At 51.4% G+C, this 17385-nt stretch overlaps 1 protein-coding gene across 1 annotated transcript; it reads right to left on the reverse strand.

The window, feature by feature from the left end:
• Positions 1-12604: 12604 nt before the first annotated feature.
• Positions 12605-14085, reverse strand: LOC149750908 (uncharacterized). The gene is made up of 2 exons (XM_089928353.1): positions 13693-14085; positions 12605-13608 (listed from the first exon to the last, which is right to left on the reverse strand). Exons 1-2 carry the CDS (start codon positions 13963-13965, stop codon positions 12838-12840), a joined length of 1044 nt encoding a protein of 347 aa, XP_089784479.1. The 5' UTR covers positions 13966-14085; the 3' UTR covers positions 12605-12837.
• Positions 14086-17385: the final 3300 nt, after the last annotated feature.

Raw genomic sequence — 17385 nt, forward strand, 5'->3', positions numbered from 1 at the left:
TAGTAGTGTCGAAAAGGCAAATCATATCTTAAACGGATTTTGGAGAAAAATAATCCAGGAAGAGACAATGTAGTCAGGGAGTGTTAAGTGTGAGATTTCAAATGCCATCCTATGACTAAAACACTTGGCAATTAGTATCAATTTAAACAATAAAATAGCCACATCCTTAAGTGAACAAATAATTTGTACATGAATATACTTGATATTACCAAAACTGATAGAAGCCATTCCTCGAACTTGAAGAAAGGAAAATATGATACACTCAATGTCCTTCCGAAGGTAGACCTAGATATATTAAACTACTAGTAAGACATATTAAATAGGCACCTTCTCCTTATTCCACCGACTAGGTAAAGAGTACAATTTAACTAATGGGAGTTCATTGAGCATATCTAAGATCATGAAACAATGGTTCATAATAGGACAAGGAGACAATGGACAAATTCTAGGTCAATCCTCCTAGATGGTTTAGTATAAAGATTGAGATGGCTAGGTAACAGACTAGTCCTCTAGCTTTAAACGACTTAAGTATAGAATTGATTTACAAATAAGAGACGCAGTTTATAATAATGACCAAAGATATTTTAGATTCATTTTGATGGATTCAGAAGAACTTGACGGTAGTTTGACTATTAATTGGTTAGATCACTAAAAATTGATAAACATGCAGACTTCAACCCTGATAATAATATAATCATTATTTAATTGAAAACTAGAGGTTTGACTTGCTCTGATTAGTGATTGGGTCTAGGTCTACTTTAAATCATGTATGGATAAGATGGATTTCATGTACAACCAAATAGTATTAGTATTATTTGAAAACTTCAACTCCCTTCATACCCTCCAAACTAATCATTGATTAAATAGCCTATAAAATTAATAAGTTTCATTAAAAAGGAAAACAATACAATCAAAATATATATCCTATATCAAGCAAAATATTAATAAGATTCCCATAAGTTTGATTTAAAAAGAAAAATATCAACATTATATTCCAACTAATTACATGTGAAAATATATTCAGCAAAAATATTTTTGGATGACAAAAAAATTTAAAAAAGGCCAATCTCTTAGAGCTAACAAATACCAACTAAATATTCCTAACTCTTAATTTAATGATTCTGATGAGGACTAAATATTTAAGAAATTAACCCTCAAAGTCCATATCCATAGAGGACAACAATGCAGCCTTTAGAACTATACCTCGTGACCACATGAGACAATTAATAGTCTGACATATACCTGATCCAACCTAAATAACACCTATCCCAGACCCTAGCCATGAAGAGTTAGCTCATGGCATATCATCTTTTGCCACCCCCCCAAATTTTAGACCTTATGTGGCCCCTTTCTAGCCTTATCTTCAAACATTTCAAAACCAACACGTCAAGTTATGTTCATACTTTTTTGTCAGATATCTATGCTCATACTTTATGTGAGATATATAGATTTATTCTTCAAATTATCATTCTCTTGGTCTAGCTTTCCAATATACCTTTTACAATTGGGTAGGAATTTAGTGGCTAAGATTAAGCAGATTAAATACTGAATAGCACAAAAAGACTGAAATAATCCTCATAATAATCAACTTTTGTTTCGGGTAAAGAGATAGGCTTACAATGTTGTTAAAATTCTCTCTTTCCATACAAAATGATCAAATTATGTACCATATTTATAAGGTTCTTCGTATCATCGTTAATATATATGGACCTTGTTTCACAATATTGTTCCATTCAATTGCACAGTTTGTTAATAAAAATTTTGTCAAAGATCCATAGGGCAAATGTTTGTGAATATATATTATTTCACATGCCATCTCCTAATTACTCGCCTTCTCTGAATCATATCAGCAGTAGAACTCAGAATTGTAAGGTTGAAGAGCACACTTTATATTAGAACTTGAGTAGAGGTCGAATTGATGCTAGATCAAGTGGTGATACTTAAAACATGAGTTTAGATTTTGAGCAAGTTAGATGCAAGTCTACTATGCCTATTCGAATTCCACATTGATTGTTGTGTTGCGATCGACTCCATTAATGACTAGAGAGGGACAGAACACAATGGCATAAGGTAATCTGTGATACTTGTTTAGTTGTTATCAAACAATATGCATAATGGTTTGACATAGAGGTAACATTGCGCTCACCTCCATAGCTGAGTAAAGTTGTCCAAGCCCAACCAATGATATAAATATATTACTTGACATGGATTTGATCAAGCAATAGTATTGGACCTTGGAACATCTCTACTTTGGGGCTAAGTACTATGAATGAGATGTCTGTAACTTTGTTTGATCAAGAGAAATGAAAAGCAGGGCCTCTTGCTAAAATTTGTACAGTTACATCCATTCTTGAACTTTATGTAATTCACATAGCACCTGATTGATATGAGTTTGCCCCAATCCTCTCCTTGATTCTTTTCCCCCCTTTTTCTCTTTCATCCCTCCTAATTATTCTCTTCTGTCATCATTCTTATTTTGCTACTCTTTCTTGTACAATGCACATCTTCCTCCTGTGATGCATAAAACTCTCTCTTTTCCTCTCTCACATTCCCAAACAGCTTTGGCCTTTTTTCTTGTCCCAAATAATTTTTCTTCCTTGACCATATAAACTGCAAAAGCTATGATATCAAAGTAGTTTATCAAAATGTTAAAAAAAATGACATATATATTTAATAACATAACCATCATAAAGTAAGTAATCAATTTATAATATCTCATAAACAAAAAAAAAATCATGAAAATGTGTTTAGTTATTCTATAAGATTCTATGTAAAAGTAAACATGGATCCTCATTCTCAAGAAATATTCAAGAAGCTTATACAAGCTAGACTTGTTCCTATCTCTAGATAATTAAATGATTGAGATTAAGATATACATTGGAGGTGATATGACATATCATCAATTGACATCAAATGTATGCAGGGTGAGATGTTAGAATGCATATTCTAGTTGCATTTCATTAGCATACTGGTTCATTCTATATTTATCATAGACTTCCAAACCATCGCATAACTCAATCCTATATTTTGAGCCAACGAAATAATTCTAATATAGAACTTGCATTTATATTCATCTTTTTTTGCACGAAACCACCATTGGATCAGCAAGCACACAGATCTAAAAATGCTCCAAACTCAGTCATTCATCCATCAACACAGATCTGAAAACAAGTAGCCGATGATCCAATGGTGGATTCATGCGAATGATACACCCCTGATCCATGTCCATATTGGAGCCCAGTTATTGGAGTTCTTAGAAAAGCCTTATCTTCTTTAGTCTTGCAAGTTTCGTAGACTCCAACAAATCATCACCAAATGCTAAATCCCAACTAAAAACATTCAAGTAAACCCTAAAATGAGATCAAATCTCAGAGACAAATGCCGGAAGTTTCCATTCAATGGTCCATTTCCAACCTCTTTTGCGGCAAATCTCTTATTTATCCAACACGTATGCTTTGAGAGCTGTGTAAAGGGTTACCTGGCGAGCTAAAACGTCCTTTTCCAAATGATTGTTTCCTGGTGACCTCACCAAATGATCTTCCTCCAATATTTTGGCGGGAGTCTCGGCGTGAAATTTGGAAAATCCAGGGTGGCAAAATCAGCGACAGAGCCAATCGTTGCCGTCACCGTACGGTAAGTGTAACGAAAATTCTATTCAAAAAACAATTCTATTTTTGATATCTTATTATTATTAGTACTATTAAATAAGTAAAGAAAACAAGTGAGAAGAATAATTTTGATGGTCCGGCGGGAACTTCGAGGCTCCGCAAATACCCTGCCGCTTGTTGCACGGCATTCCCGCCTTTTAGTAAATTATCTACTAAGCAAATGCATATTTTGCATCAAACCCCCTGTATTTGTTCAAATAAAAATAACGTCGCCTTTTATACGTCCTTGGCTCGGTCATTTGGACTTGTGGATAAGTTTGATGATGATGATATAACAAGAATAGCTCAGGAACATGTGGTTTAGTTTCATCCATCCACCTTTTCTGGATTTTATTCATGTACATGAAATCATGCACCAAGACTGCTAGAGATATAATAAGCAAACTTTTATAATCTAGACTTCCATATTACATGATTAAAGGGAATAAAAAATTTACTAGCAAGAGGCATTGCTTAAGAAGTGTTTAAATAAAAATTTTGGCATCTCCTTTAAACTAAATCTACCTCAGTAGCAATTGCTAGAATTACTCTAATTTATGTCATTTTTTAATTGGTAATGTTGGGGGAATAAGATTTTTTCCCAAATGACATAAATGCCCCAAAGAAGCCGTACAACTTCCGACCCCGGACGGCCGAAGTCGGCGTCCGACTTCGGAACGCCCGACCTCGAGACCTCCGACCTAAGAAAAACCCCGATGTTCGAGGTCTACTCTTGTCAGCCACCTACTACGGCCGTGCGCCTCAGAGGTCTGGCCGAGGACCATACCCTGACATTTATTGCGCATGGTCGCTGTAACCCTCCGGCTTACTCCACAATAAATGCGGATCTCCGGCTTACTCCACAATAAATGCGGATCTCCGGCTTACTCCACAATAAATGTGGATCTCCGGCTTACTCCATAATAAATGCGGATCTCCGGCTTACTCCACCATAAATGCGCATGGCTCCTGTCATCTACGGACTCTCAGCTCTCCACGGCAAATCAGCCCAGCAGAGTCTAGTCAACTATGATAAGTCTCCGATCTCGGCCATACCTCCGACACCAATGCAATAATTCGTCTGACAGCGTGCTAGTTCGGGTTATACGACGCCCTCACCGCCGACATCAGAGCAATGATTCGCCTGACCATGCGCCGACCTGAACAACATGCCGAGCCGTACTACGGCCTCGCCCTGTTACATCGCAGGTAAACCGACCCCCGCCTATAAAAGGGAGCCTTGGCCTCTCAGGAGGGGGTTGGAAGATTGATACACTCTACAGACATTATTTATCTCCCTTTCTACATTATTTGCCCCCTCCCTGACTTGAGCGTCGGAGGGCCGGCGCCGGAAAACCCGGCCACCGGTTCGTGCGCAGGCACCCGGACGGAGGACGCCGCCAACTGACGGATCGCCGCTTCGCCACGAGGACCTGCCGCCCCTTCTCTCCGACCGCCCCAGACGGAGGACGCCGCTCGCCGACGGACCGCCGCCCCGCCGTGAGAACTCATCGCCGCTCCCTCTCCTCGACCGAAGACTGCCCCCGGGTCCAATTTCCAGCAACAGTTGGCGCTAGAGGAAGGGCCCGAGTAGCAGTCATGAAGTTGAGGACCGGAACAGTTCGATGCCTTGGTACAGCAAGTCCAGGCCCTGGCCGCCGCCGTTCAGAGTTTGCGGCGCGAGGAAGCTTTGCCTACGCTCCCCCCACGGGCTCAGGCCCCGCCGGAGTGTCTCCCCAACGGCCCGGTTTTCCCAAGCCAAAACTTGCATGGCTCTTCTAGAGCCAACAACGGAGAACGAGCTTCTCCTCGGAGGGAATTACCGGGAGAAGGTTTCGATCGGAGGCCCCAACTTTCTGAGGCAGAGTCAGCCCCAGATCACCGTGAGCCGGCGCAAACCACAGCGACAATCCCACGGGTGGGGGAGTTCGACCGGAAAGTTGAGCATCTGGAGTGTCAGATTGCGGCGCTCCACAGCAAGAAGGCAAGACAAGAGGGAGACTTTGAGTTCACCACCAAGTCCCCCTTCTCCCGCCAGATCGAGGATGGGCCGGTTCCCGCGAGGTTCAAAATGCCTCAGGTGGAACCCTACAACGGGACGACCGACCCTCTCGACCACCTGGAGAGCTATCGGGCCCTCATGGCCCTACAAGGGTCCTCGGAGGCCATGCTCTGCAAGGCCTTCCCAGCGACCCTCCGAGGGACCGCTCGGCTTTGGTTTTCTGGGCTGAAGCCGAATACGGTGTCCTCTTTTGAGCAGCTCGGCAGGCAGTTCGCCACCAACTTCGCTGCCAGCCGGCGCCAGCGACGGACGTCAGACTCCCTCCTCGACATCAAACAGAAAGAGGGGGAGCCCCTCAAGGAGTACCTGGACCGCTTCACCGCCGCCACATGGGAGGTTCGCGAGCTAGACCAGTCGATGGCTATGTCGGCTCTGAAGGCTGGGGTTCGCTCCTACCGATTCCTCTTCTCCATCGAGAAGAGCTTCCCGGCTGACTTCACTGAAATGTTGGCTCGAGCCCGGAAGTATGCCAAGGCCGAGGAGGCAGTTGCATCCAGGCGGGGGGCAATTGAGCCCGCCTCCAAGAAGCAGAAGAAACGCCGCGAGGAGCGCGGCCGACAAAGGAGCCGATCCCCCCGCCGAGAGAAGAACCTCCCCAGACTGAGAAGTCCGCCCCGACAGCAGAGGCGATCTCAGCAAAGGATCCCTCCTCGGCCGAGGTCCCCACCACGGCCTCGGACGTACCCGGGAAAGTACGAGAACTACACACCCGTCAATGCTCCCCGGGCCGAAATCCTGATGGAAATCGAGGGTCGGGACTTCTTCCGACCCCCGCCTCCTATGCGAGACACGGGATTCCCCCGGAATCCCAGGAAGTATTGCCGCTTCCACCGAGATCGTGGGCACGACACGGAGGACTGCTACCAACTCCGGGATGAGATAGAAGCGCTCATCCGACGGGGAGTACTCAACCGGTTCGTGAGGAACCGACCTGAGGAAAGGAGGCCGGCGGAGAATGTCGCACCAACCGAAATCCGCGCGACAACAGGCCCATCGCCGGCACCATTAACATGATCGGGCGGACCTCGGCAGGGACGGCCGCCCTGGAAGCACCCCCGAAGCGCCCACATACTGGTGAAGTCATCTCGTTCTTGGATGAGGATTTAGAAGGGGTCGAAACCCCCCATGATGACGCTGTGGTCATCTCTATGATTGTAAATAGGTTTGATGTAAAGCGTGTCCTAGTTGACAATGGAAGCTCAGCCAACATTTTGTATTATCATGCCTACCAAAAAATGGGATTGACAGAAGGGCATCTCCGGAGAGTCAATGCCCCGTTGGTTGGGTTTACCGGAGATGCAGTCCCGGTTGAAGGTGAGGCTAGCTTCCTTGTCACAGTCGGCCTCGCCCCCCGGGAGAGCACAGTGAGGATGGACCTCCTGGTGGTCCGTCTGCCCTCGGTCTACAACGCCATCCTTGGGCGCCCAGGGCTAAATGCCCTTCGAGCCGTGGTTTCAACTCGCCATTTGCTCATGCGGTTCCCCACCGACCAAGGAGTAGGCGAGGTCCGCGGAGACCAGCTGGTCGCCAAGCAATGCTACATGGCGGCCCACACAGTAAAGCAACCAGCCGAGGCGCCGGACCACCCGATGGGCCCTTTGCTGCCCATAGAAACCCTCGATGCGAGGGACACCCTCTGGAAGAAGCAAGTAGAGCCCGGTGAGCTCCTTATTCAAATCCCACTACAAGAAAATTTTCTCGAGCTAACTGTGCAGGTCGGTTCCGGCCTCGGCGCCCGCGAGAGGGATTGCCTCGTCAGCTTCCTGCGGGACAACGCTGATGTCTTCGCCTGGTCGCCCGCGGACGTGCCAGGAATTGACCCTGAGGTCATGGTCCACCGACTCCAGGTGAGACCGACCAGCAGGCCTGTAAAGCAGAAGAAAAGAGGCTCCGCCCCGGAACGACAACGAGCTGCGGCTGAGGAGGTGGACAAACTCCTCGGGGCCGGCTTCATCCGGGAGGTCTCCTACTCGGACTGGCTCGCCAACGTAGTCCTCGTAAAGAAGGCCAACGGGAAGTGGCGTATGTGCGTGGACTATACCGACCTGAACAAGGCCTGCCCGAAAGACAGCTTCCCCCTCCCGAGCATCGACCAACTCGTCGACTCCACTTCAGGACACCAGCTGCTAACCTTTATAGACGCCTTTTCAGGGTACAATCAAATCCGAATGGCGCCAGAAGACGAGGAGAAGTCGGCCTTCATCACCGACAAGGGCACCTACTGCTACAAGGTGATGCCCTTTGGCCTGAAAAACGCTGGGGCCACATATCAGAGACTGGTCAGCCAAATTTTTAAAGACCAGATCGGCCGGAACATGGAAGTCTATGTGGACGACATGCTGGTAAAGAGCCGAGTGGCGGAGCACCACATAGCCGATCTCAACGAGACATTCGCCAAACTCAGAAGGTACCAAATGAAACTCAATCCGGCGAAGTGCGCGTTCGGGGTCACCTCGGGCAAGTTCCTGGGTTTCATAGTGACCCAGCGCGGAATTGAAGCCAACCCGGAGAAAATCCGGGCACTGCAAGAGATGTCGCCTCCAAAGACAGTTAAGGAGGTGCAACGGCTCGCGGGGCAGGTTGCCGCCCTGGGAAGGTTCGTCTCTCGGTCAGCCGAGCGATGCCTCCCCTTCTTCAAGAGCCTTAAACGGCCGAAAGACTTTCGGTGGACAGAAGAATGCCAGCAGGCCTTTGAAGAGCTTCGGAGCCTTCTGGCCTCTCCCCCGCTGCTCACCAAGCCCCAGAAAGGCGAGGTCCTTTACTTATATCTGGCTGTCTCCCCAGCTGCAGTAAGCTCAGTCCTCATCCGGGAAGAGGACAAGCTCCAAAAGTCGGTCTATTACACCAGCCGGGTTCTCAGGGATCCTGAGACCCGATATTCTAAACTTGAGAAGACCATCTTCGCTCTCATCATCTCGGCTCGGAGACTCAGGCCTTACTTCCAAGCCCACACGATAGCTATATTGACCGACCAGCCTATGAAGCAAATACTGCAGAGGTCGGATCGTGCGGGGAGGATCGCCAAATGGGCGGTCGAGCTCGGGGAATTCGACCTCGAATATCGGCCCAGGCCGGCTATCAAAGCTCAGATACTCGCCGACTTCATCGTGGAGTGCACCCTTCCGGACGACCCCGAGAGGCCACCCGAATCCTTAGAGGAGGCCCCGAGGCAGCCATGGGTCCTGCACTCGGACGGGTCTTCGACCTCGGAGGGTAGCGGGGCCGGACTCATCCTCACCAGTCCAGACGGAGTGGTGGCAGAGCAAGCTTTGCGCCTCGAATTCTCGGCCTCGAACAATGAGGCCGAGTATGAGGCTCTCATCACCGGGCTCAAGCTGGCAAAAGAACTAAAAGTGGAAGACCTGACGGCCTTCAGCGACTCCCAGCTGGTAGTGAACCAGGTCCAAGGAGACTTCGAAGCTAAAGAGCCATCCATGCAAAAGTATCTCCAAAAGGTGCGGGAACTCATATCTGCCCTGAATTCTTTCAATATTCAATACATCCCCAGAGCGGAAAACCTCAGGGCAGACCAGCTATCCAAATTGGCAACCTCCCGCATGAGCGAGCTTCCCAAGGGAACAGCGCTCGAGTATCTTCGGATCCCCAGCACGGAGGAACCCGAGCCCACCATGTGCATCGACTCCGAGCCAAGCTGGATCGATGGGCTCGTTTGCTACCTTCAGGACGGAACCCTACCTCACGACGAGACGGAAGCTCGCCGAATCAAAAGCCAGGCCCCCCGGTATGTCTTATACGAGAATAGACTCTACCGGCGATCATTTACTTCTCCCCTTCTCAGATGCCTCCGCCCCTCCGAGGCGGACTATGCCCTCCGAGAGATCCACGAAGGGATCTGCGGAAATCACCTGGGGGGTCGGGCATTAGCCCATAAGGTCCTGCGACAAGGATATTATTGGCCCACACTCCAGAAGGATGCAACGGATTTCGTCCGGAAGTGCGATCGGTGCCAGCGAAACGCCAATGTCCAGCGCCGACCTTCAGCTCTGCTGACCTCCATCATCGCCCCCTGGCCGTTTGCCCAATGGGGGATCGACATCCTGGGGCCCTTTCCCCTGGCCACCGGACAGAGAAAGTTCCTGGTCGTCTCCATCGACTACTTCACCAAATGGGTCGAGGCCGAACCCGTCGCCCGGATCACCGAGCAAAAGATGCGAGACTTCGTGTGGAAGTCCATAATCTGCAGATTCGGACTACCCCGTATCCTTATATCTGACAATGGTCGACAATTTGACAATGTTCATTTTAGGAAATTTTGCTCTGAGCTCGGCATTGATCACCGTTTCACCTCAGTCGCTCACCCCCAGACAAACGGGAAAACTGAGGTAACTAACCGCACTATTTTGCAGGGGCTCAAGGCTAGGCTTGATCGGTCCAAAGGACAGTGGGTCGAGGACTTGTACAATGTCCTTTGGGCGTACCGGACCACGTTCCGACTGCCCACGGGAGAGACCCCCTTCAACCTAGCATACGGCACTGAGGCCGTCATCCCGTTGAGATCGGCCTGCCTTCTCCAAGGGTGGAGCATTACGACCCCGACACCAATTCTTCCCAGCTCAGGAGCAACTTGGACCTCGTCGAAGAGACAAGAGAGGTTGCTCGGGTCCGCATGGCGAGATACCAACAGCGAACGGCCCAATACTACAACTCTAGAGTCAAGCCCAAGCTCTTCAAAGTGGGGGACCTCGTCCTCAGGAGAGCCGAGGCTTCTCAACCAACTGAGCAAGGAAAGCTCGCCCCAAATTGGGAGGGGCCGTATCAGATCGCCCGGGTACAACGACCAGGGGCGTATAAATTAAAGTCCCTAGAGGGGACCCTGATCCCGCGAAGCTGGAACTCCGAGAATCTACGAATGTACTACCAGTAAAACTCCTAGGGGTTCAAGACAATCAGGACAATGGACTCAGCTTCCTTTTCGCAAACAATTCTCTTATCTTGATGGCTGTAATTCTCTTCTAATATTGGGTCGTCTGTGATCCTCAGATTCCCCGGCCAAAATCGGGATGCCTCGAGGCTCGACCGTAGAGTCCCAAACTCCCTCGACCTCGGGAAGAATCGCAGGACGACGAAATATCGACTTGGCGCGAAATTCCCTCGACTAAGGTCAGAATGCCCCGGTTCGTCGGGATGCCCCGGCTATAGGGATGCTCGAGACGTCAAGATATGAGTACGGTCCTCTCTGACCAGACGAGCTCGGCTCGTTCTCCATCAACTTCCATCTATGAGCACGGTCCTCTCTGACCAGACGAGCTCGGCTCGTTCTCCATCAACTTCCATCTATGAGCACGGTCCTTTCTGACCAGACGAGCTCGGCTCGTTCTCCTACCTCGACTAAGGTCGGGATGCCCCGAGGGTCGACCGTAGAGAACCAGACTCCCTCGACCTCGGGAAGGCGCCGTGAGGGGTGGAAAGGGTGGCTCCACCCGGGGCGCCACGAAGTGGACCCCCGGGAGCGGTCGACGATCTCCGATCCCCGAAGCGAGCGATCCCTCGACTAAGGTCGGGATGCCCCGAGGGTCGACCGTAGAGAACCAGACTCCCTCGACCTCGGAAAGCGTCGCAGGTCGGTAGAGCGTGCCCAGACCCGCCGACTTGACGAACGATCCCTCGACTAAGGTCGGGATGCCCCGAGGGTCGACCGTAGAGAACCAGACTCCCTCGACCTCGGAAAGAAGCCGTAAGGGGTGGAAAGGGTGGCTCCACCCGGGGCGCCACGAAGTGGACCCCCGGGAGCGGTCGACGATCCCCGATCCCCGAAGCGAGCTATTCCCCGACTAAGGTCGGGATGCCCCGAGGGTCGACCGCAGAGAACCAGACTCCCTCGACCTCGGGAAGCGTCGCAGGTCGGTAGAGCGTGCCCAGACCCGCCGACCTGACGAACGATCCCTCGACTAAGGTCGGGATGCCCCGAGGGTCGACCGTAGAGTCCCAAACTCCCTCGACCACGGGAGGCAGCACAGGTCAGCAAAGCGTCCACGGACTCGCCGACCTAACGCAAGATCCCTCGACCAAGGTTGAGGCGCCCGAGGTCCTACCATGGGGTCTGAAACTCCCTCGACCTCGCAGAGAGCTACAATTCAATAAAGCCTCGCCAAATCCCCTCAACCTCGGTGGGCGCTGTTGGGTCCGTGAGAAACCCGAGCCCCCTTTAAGTCAAAATGACTCTGGAGGTCAACGAGGAAAGGAGGCAACCTACTCCACCATCCGAAGCGTGACTCGGAGAATGCAAGAGGTACATCCAGCTAGACGCCCTCCTTGTTAAATTTTATCTACATATTGCTGAGCGGAATCCCAACGTTGGAGTCTTATCTCGCCCCAAAGTCGGGCCTCTCCAATGGGTCGGCTTAAGATCGACCCTCTAACTACATTATGCAGGCTCCGTTCGTCAAGTCTCCGCAATCTGTACGAAGGCTTCATAAATTAGGGCCCAACTCGGCTCTTCTACGTAAACTCCGACATCTAGCTGAGAAAGTGGTCCCGACCACGAGTGTATCAGCCAAACATGGATACCAAGGCAATTTTTGGAAATCCCAGCCTTGCTCACCGAGATCTCGGCAGAGTCCGAGAACGATAACTACGAAAACCTTCGACGATGACTTACTTATTAGCCCGCGCTCCCTACGAGGGGTTCAGAGTTAAGTTCGGAAATCCGACTGAAATCTCCGAATAGCAGCAGGCATAGACCTAGTCCGGTCTTACTTGAAGGGCTAAGGCCCGACCTCGATGCCTTGGGATTTCCCTAAAGGCTAAACGTGATGACTTTCACGATTCTTAGATCCGAGCTATGGGACTTAGAGGAATTTTCTAAAAAACCTAAGACTCAGAGCTCCTTTTGGTCGGAATGACTAGAACCCAAGAAGGCTAAGACATAGCCCGGGAAAAGGGGACAACTTCGTTAAGCAAACCAAAAACTAAGATGTGAAGTTAGAGGTCGTCGAGGCAGTTAGCTAAGGCTCTAGCCTCGTTCGCAACAAAAAAGAAAGGCAAACACATAATGATGAAAGTGTTTTTCATTAACAGAAGGCCGAAGGCCGATTACAAAATTGGAGGTCGACCATTTAAGAGCCGACCTCGGATACAATGAAAAAGAAAGGAAAAATACGCTAAGTCCTAAGCGGCGGGAGCAACGTCCGGGGGGTCGTCCGGCACATTGATGATCTCGAGGTTTTCAGCCGGCACAGGCTCGGGGTCGGGGGCAGGGGCCTCGGGTACCGCCTCCGGGACGGCGTCCGTCTCGGCCGCCGGAGCCGCCTCTATGGTGCCAACCGCCTCGGCCGCCCCCGTCGAAGGCTCGGCGGGGTCTTCTTCGTATATCCCCGCCTCGGATGTCAAAATGATGGGGAGGGCTTCCACGTCGGACCCCAGGCCCAGGTCCTCCCTCGGACGGACCGTCGAGAGGTCGTACTGAGGGCAGTACCGGCGCATCTGAGCCCGGAAGTTCTCGAAACCTCGGAGGAACCCGTCCACTGTCTCCTCCTCCAACATGTCGCGGAACTCTTGCGACTCCTTGAAGAGCTCCACGGCATGTTCGGCTCGCTCGAGTGCCCTCCTCTCCCGGGCCTCAAGTTGCTCGATTCGGAGGCGGGAGACCCCGTCCTCATGCCTGAGGGCCGCAACCTCGGCCTGGACCTCCCCTAAGCGCGCCTCCGTGCCGCGCAAGGCCGACCTGGTTAGGGCGTGGGCGGCCTTCTCCTCCCCGAGCCCCTCCGCCATAGCGAGGCGCTCAGCCTCGGTGGCCGCCCACCGAGCCTCGGCCGCGGCCAACGCCGCCTCCAGCTCGGCGACTCTTTTCTTGGCCGGCTCCAGCTGTCGGCCGAGCTGTCGGACTTCTTCCCGACACCCGTGGGCGATGAACGCCAAGGTGTCGAGCTCGAGAATATGCTGAAAAGAAAGAAACGAGGGTATTGTGAGTTGAAAAGCACACAAGTACGCTAGTAACTCAAGGAAATTAAGAAGGAAGCTTACCCGGGCGGTGTTGCAGTAAGCGCTGCCAACGACCTCCTCCAGCGAAACATTCCGGAACACGGCCCGGTCCGCTGGAAGTACCGCACGCCGCAACATGGAGCGCGCGACCTCGGCATCCTGAAAGGCCGAGCTCCCCTCGGGAATAGGGGAGTCCGGCTCGACCGACTCTTCTCGGAAAGCCCGGGAAGAGCTCGGCACGACCGGGCCCGAGGTCCCGGAGCCGCTCGCTTCGGGGCCTCGAGCAAGCCCGGGTTCTGGCTGCTGCGGGGCCATGGACGACTCCCCCCGCTGGGCAAGGGGGGCAGGGCAAGGAGGGGCCGACGGGCCCGCATCACTAACGACCCGCTCCCGCCTCGGGTCGGCTGCAGGGGCCCCCGCCTCGGGGCCACTCGTGCCGGCTGAATTGGAGGCGCCGTCCGACCTCGCCCTCTTCCGGGGCTGGGGCCTAGCTCCCCCGGCCTCGGCCTCTCGCCTCCTCAGGCGAGAGAAAAGTGATGTGTTGCTGGTCGGCAGGCGGGGAATATCTGAAATCAAAATTTCGTTAAGCGTCAGACCAGTGACAGTAAAAGCAAAGAACGATGAAAAAATAAAATAATGTAACCACCCTTACCCTCGGGGCGCGCCGAGCTCAGACCTACGCTCGCCAGGGCATCCTCCTGCAGGAGCTCGGTCAGGTCGTTGCCCCTCCCGAGGGCTCGCACGGAGTCCAGGGTCCTCAGCTCCCTCCTCGAGGGCTCGAAAAGCTTATTGAGGGTCTTCAACCGAGGGTTCCCCCACCTTGGGTCGAACCCCCAAGGCGCCTCGGACGCCAGGAAGAAAAACTTCCCCTTCCACTCATGAATCGAGGAAGGGGCACCCTGGAAGAGTGACATACCGCCCTGAAAGGCGAAGTATAGCCACCCTGCATCCGCCGGGTTTTTCTTTAACAAAAAACACCGGCGGAAGAGGCCTACCGAGATCGGGATCCCGTGCCCGAGGCATAGGGACAAGAACCCGATTATGGTCCTCCACGAGTTCGGAGCCAACTGCGCCGGGACGAGCTGGTACTCGGTCAGCAGCTGGCTCACGAACTCGTGGGCGGGAAAACGCAGGCCAGCCCAAAGTGTCTCGCGGTAGACCGCGATCCGACCTGGGGGCGGCTGCGTCACCCTGTCCTCCGGCCCCGCAGTTTCAAGACGAAATCCGGGCTGGAAGAAGAACCGGGAGCGGATCAGCTCCAACTCCTCCCCCGACAGGCTCGATCCCACTTCCTCAGGACCCAAACCCATTCCTACAGAAGAACGAAATAAAAGTTAAAAAAAGCGGAAAATGGAAGCTGGGGAGGAGAAGAAAAGAGGAAACCCTAGTGAAAACAGGGTGAAAACCTACTGGGCATCGCCGAAAATCGCTCCGGGCACCGACGGCAAGGTTCGGTTGAGAAAGGAAGCAAGGGAGAAAGGCAACGAAAATAAGAAGCAGCCAAACAAGACCTTTAGGGCAACCTCGAGGGGTTTATATAGACCCCCCTGACGGCCCAGATCGATGGGATCGGTTCCCATCCCCCGATCGGGTTGCGCCACGTGTCGACCTCGGAAGCCGAGGCACCGTATTCACTCCGGGTTAATAAATCGGGTACGAAATCGAAGCGTTGTCCCGTCGGATCTCGGGGCCTCATCATGGGTCTGCAAAATCAAATCGTCTTGAGGAACGAGCGGACGCCGCCCCGCTCCCCTCATTTAATAAGATCTGGGACACGTGGAGCCTCGATGTGGCCTCCACCTCTCCGGAATTGTGATCCAGTAACACGAAATCGGAAGCGTCCGACCTTGGGTCACGCCGCGTGTCCGTTTTAAACCCCGTAACGGCACACTCATTAATGAGCAAGAAGCCTCGATTACGGGATTGAGGCACCGCCTCGACGAGCTTGAGGACCCCCATCATTAATCCGCCGTAAGGCGATCCTGGCGATTCAAGAGACGCCACCTCCGCTTCAAGAAGCGTAATGATACGAGCTTCATCATAAGCTCACTGAATAAAGCAGCCTCGAGACGCCAAAGGGCGCAGGTTTCACCATGAAAGCTCCGAGAAGCGCAAGGGGGCGGACGAGACTCGCCCCACAACCTCAGTGACAGACTTTACTTCCCACGTCCGAGCCCACAAGTCGCTCGAACTCGGAAGTCGGGGGGTAGTGTTGGGGGGAATAAGATTTTTTCCCAAATGACATAAATGCCCCTAAGAAGCCGTACAACTTCCGACCCCGGACGGCCGAAGTCGGCGTCCGACTTCGGAACGCCCGACCTCGAGACCTCCGACCTAAGAAAAACTCCGATGTTCGAGGTCTACTCTTGTCAGCCACCTACTACGGCCGTGCGCCTCAGAGGTCTGGCCGAGGACCATACCCTGACATTTATTGCGCATGGTCGCTGTAACCCTCCGGCTTACTCCACAATAAATGCGGATCTCCGGCTTACTCCACAATAAATGCGGATCTCCGGCTTACTCCACAATAAATGCGGATCTCCGGCTTACTCCACAATAAATGCGGATCTCCGGCTTACTCCACAATAAATGTGGATCTCCGGCTTACTCCATAATAAATGCGGATCTCCGGCTTACTCCACCATAAATGCGCATGGCTCCTGTCATCTACGGACTCTCAGCTCTCCACGGCAAATCAGCCCAGCAGAGTCTAGTCAACTATGATAAGTCTCCGATCTCGGCCATACCTCCGACACCAATGCAATAATTCGTCTGACAGCGTGCTAGTTCGGGTTATACGACGCCCTCACCGCCGACATCAGAGCAATGATTCGCCTGACCATGCGCCGACCTGAACAACATGCCGAGCCGTACTACGGCCTCGCCCTGTTACATCGCAGGTAAACCGACCCCCGCCTATAAAAGGGAGCCTTGGCCTCTCAGGAGGGGGTTGGAAGATTGATACACTCTACAGACATTATTTATCTCCCTTTCTACATTATTTGCCCCCTCCCTGACTTGAGCGTCGGAGGGCCGGCGCCGGAAAACCCGGCCACCGGTTCGTGCGCAGGCATCCGGACGGAGGACGCCGCCAACTGACGGATCGCCGCTTCGCCACGAGGACCTGCCGCCCCTTCTCTCCGACCGCCCCAGACGGAGGACGCCGCTCGCCGACGGACCGCCGCCCCGCCGTGAGAACTCATCGCCGCTCCCTCTCCTCGACCGAAGACTGCCCCCGGGTCCAATTTCCAGCAACAGGTAACATGACTTAATGTTAATCGAGAAAAAAAAGGTACTTGACAAGATTAACATGTAATAACTATAACTGTAGATTAAAAACAAGATTTATTCTTCAAATATGTATCAAATTGTGCATAAAGAAAATGATGTATTATCATAAAATGGTAATTAGCGTTACAAAAAATTTAAAATGTAAATATCTTGACAAAGAAAATGCTAGCTTATCATGTTTGGGCATGCCATGCTTCATGTTCCATATTAAGAATGGCACACATCTCATGGCTAAATCTTATGTAAGGAATGCCATAGGCTAGGCTATAAGTACCATTCTCTTAGTAGAACAAACTCAAGTAAACTATAAGCTTCTTATGTTACCAAGTTTTGAAAACAAAATCATCCAATGGACAACCTTTGCATACGGTCTAATAAGAATATTAGGGACTTTTCTGTAAAAAGAGAACTTTCCTTTTCTCTCTGGCTGTCTTCTTGTATTTC

This window comes from Phoenix dactylifera, chromosome 18 (assembly GCF_051530095.1).
Source record: "Phoenix dactylifera cultivar Ajwa chromosome 18, Ajwa_hap1_PhDact_Kaust_v1.1, whole genome shotgun sequence".
In the NCBI taxonomy this organism is placed as follows: Eukaryota; Viridiplantae; Streptophyta; class Magnoliopsida; order Arecales; family Arecaceae; genus Phoenix; species Phoenix dactylifera.

What these genes read in the sequence shown, in the direction of transcription:
- LOC149750908 (XM_089928353.1), bottom strand. Translation starts at nt 13,965, where the DNA reads ATGGCCCCGCAGCAGCCAGAACCCGGGCTTGCTCGAGGCCCCGAAGCG. An exon ending in CTTACTGCAACACCGCCCGG is followed by an intron (nt 13,609 to 13,692) that starts GTAAGCTTCCTT and finishes CTTTCTTTTCAG; the next exon opens with CATATTCTCGAGCTCGACAC.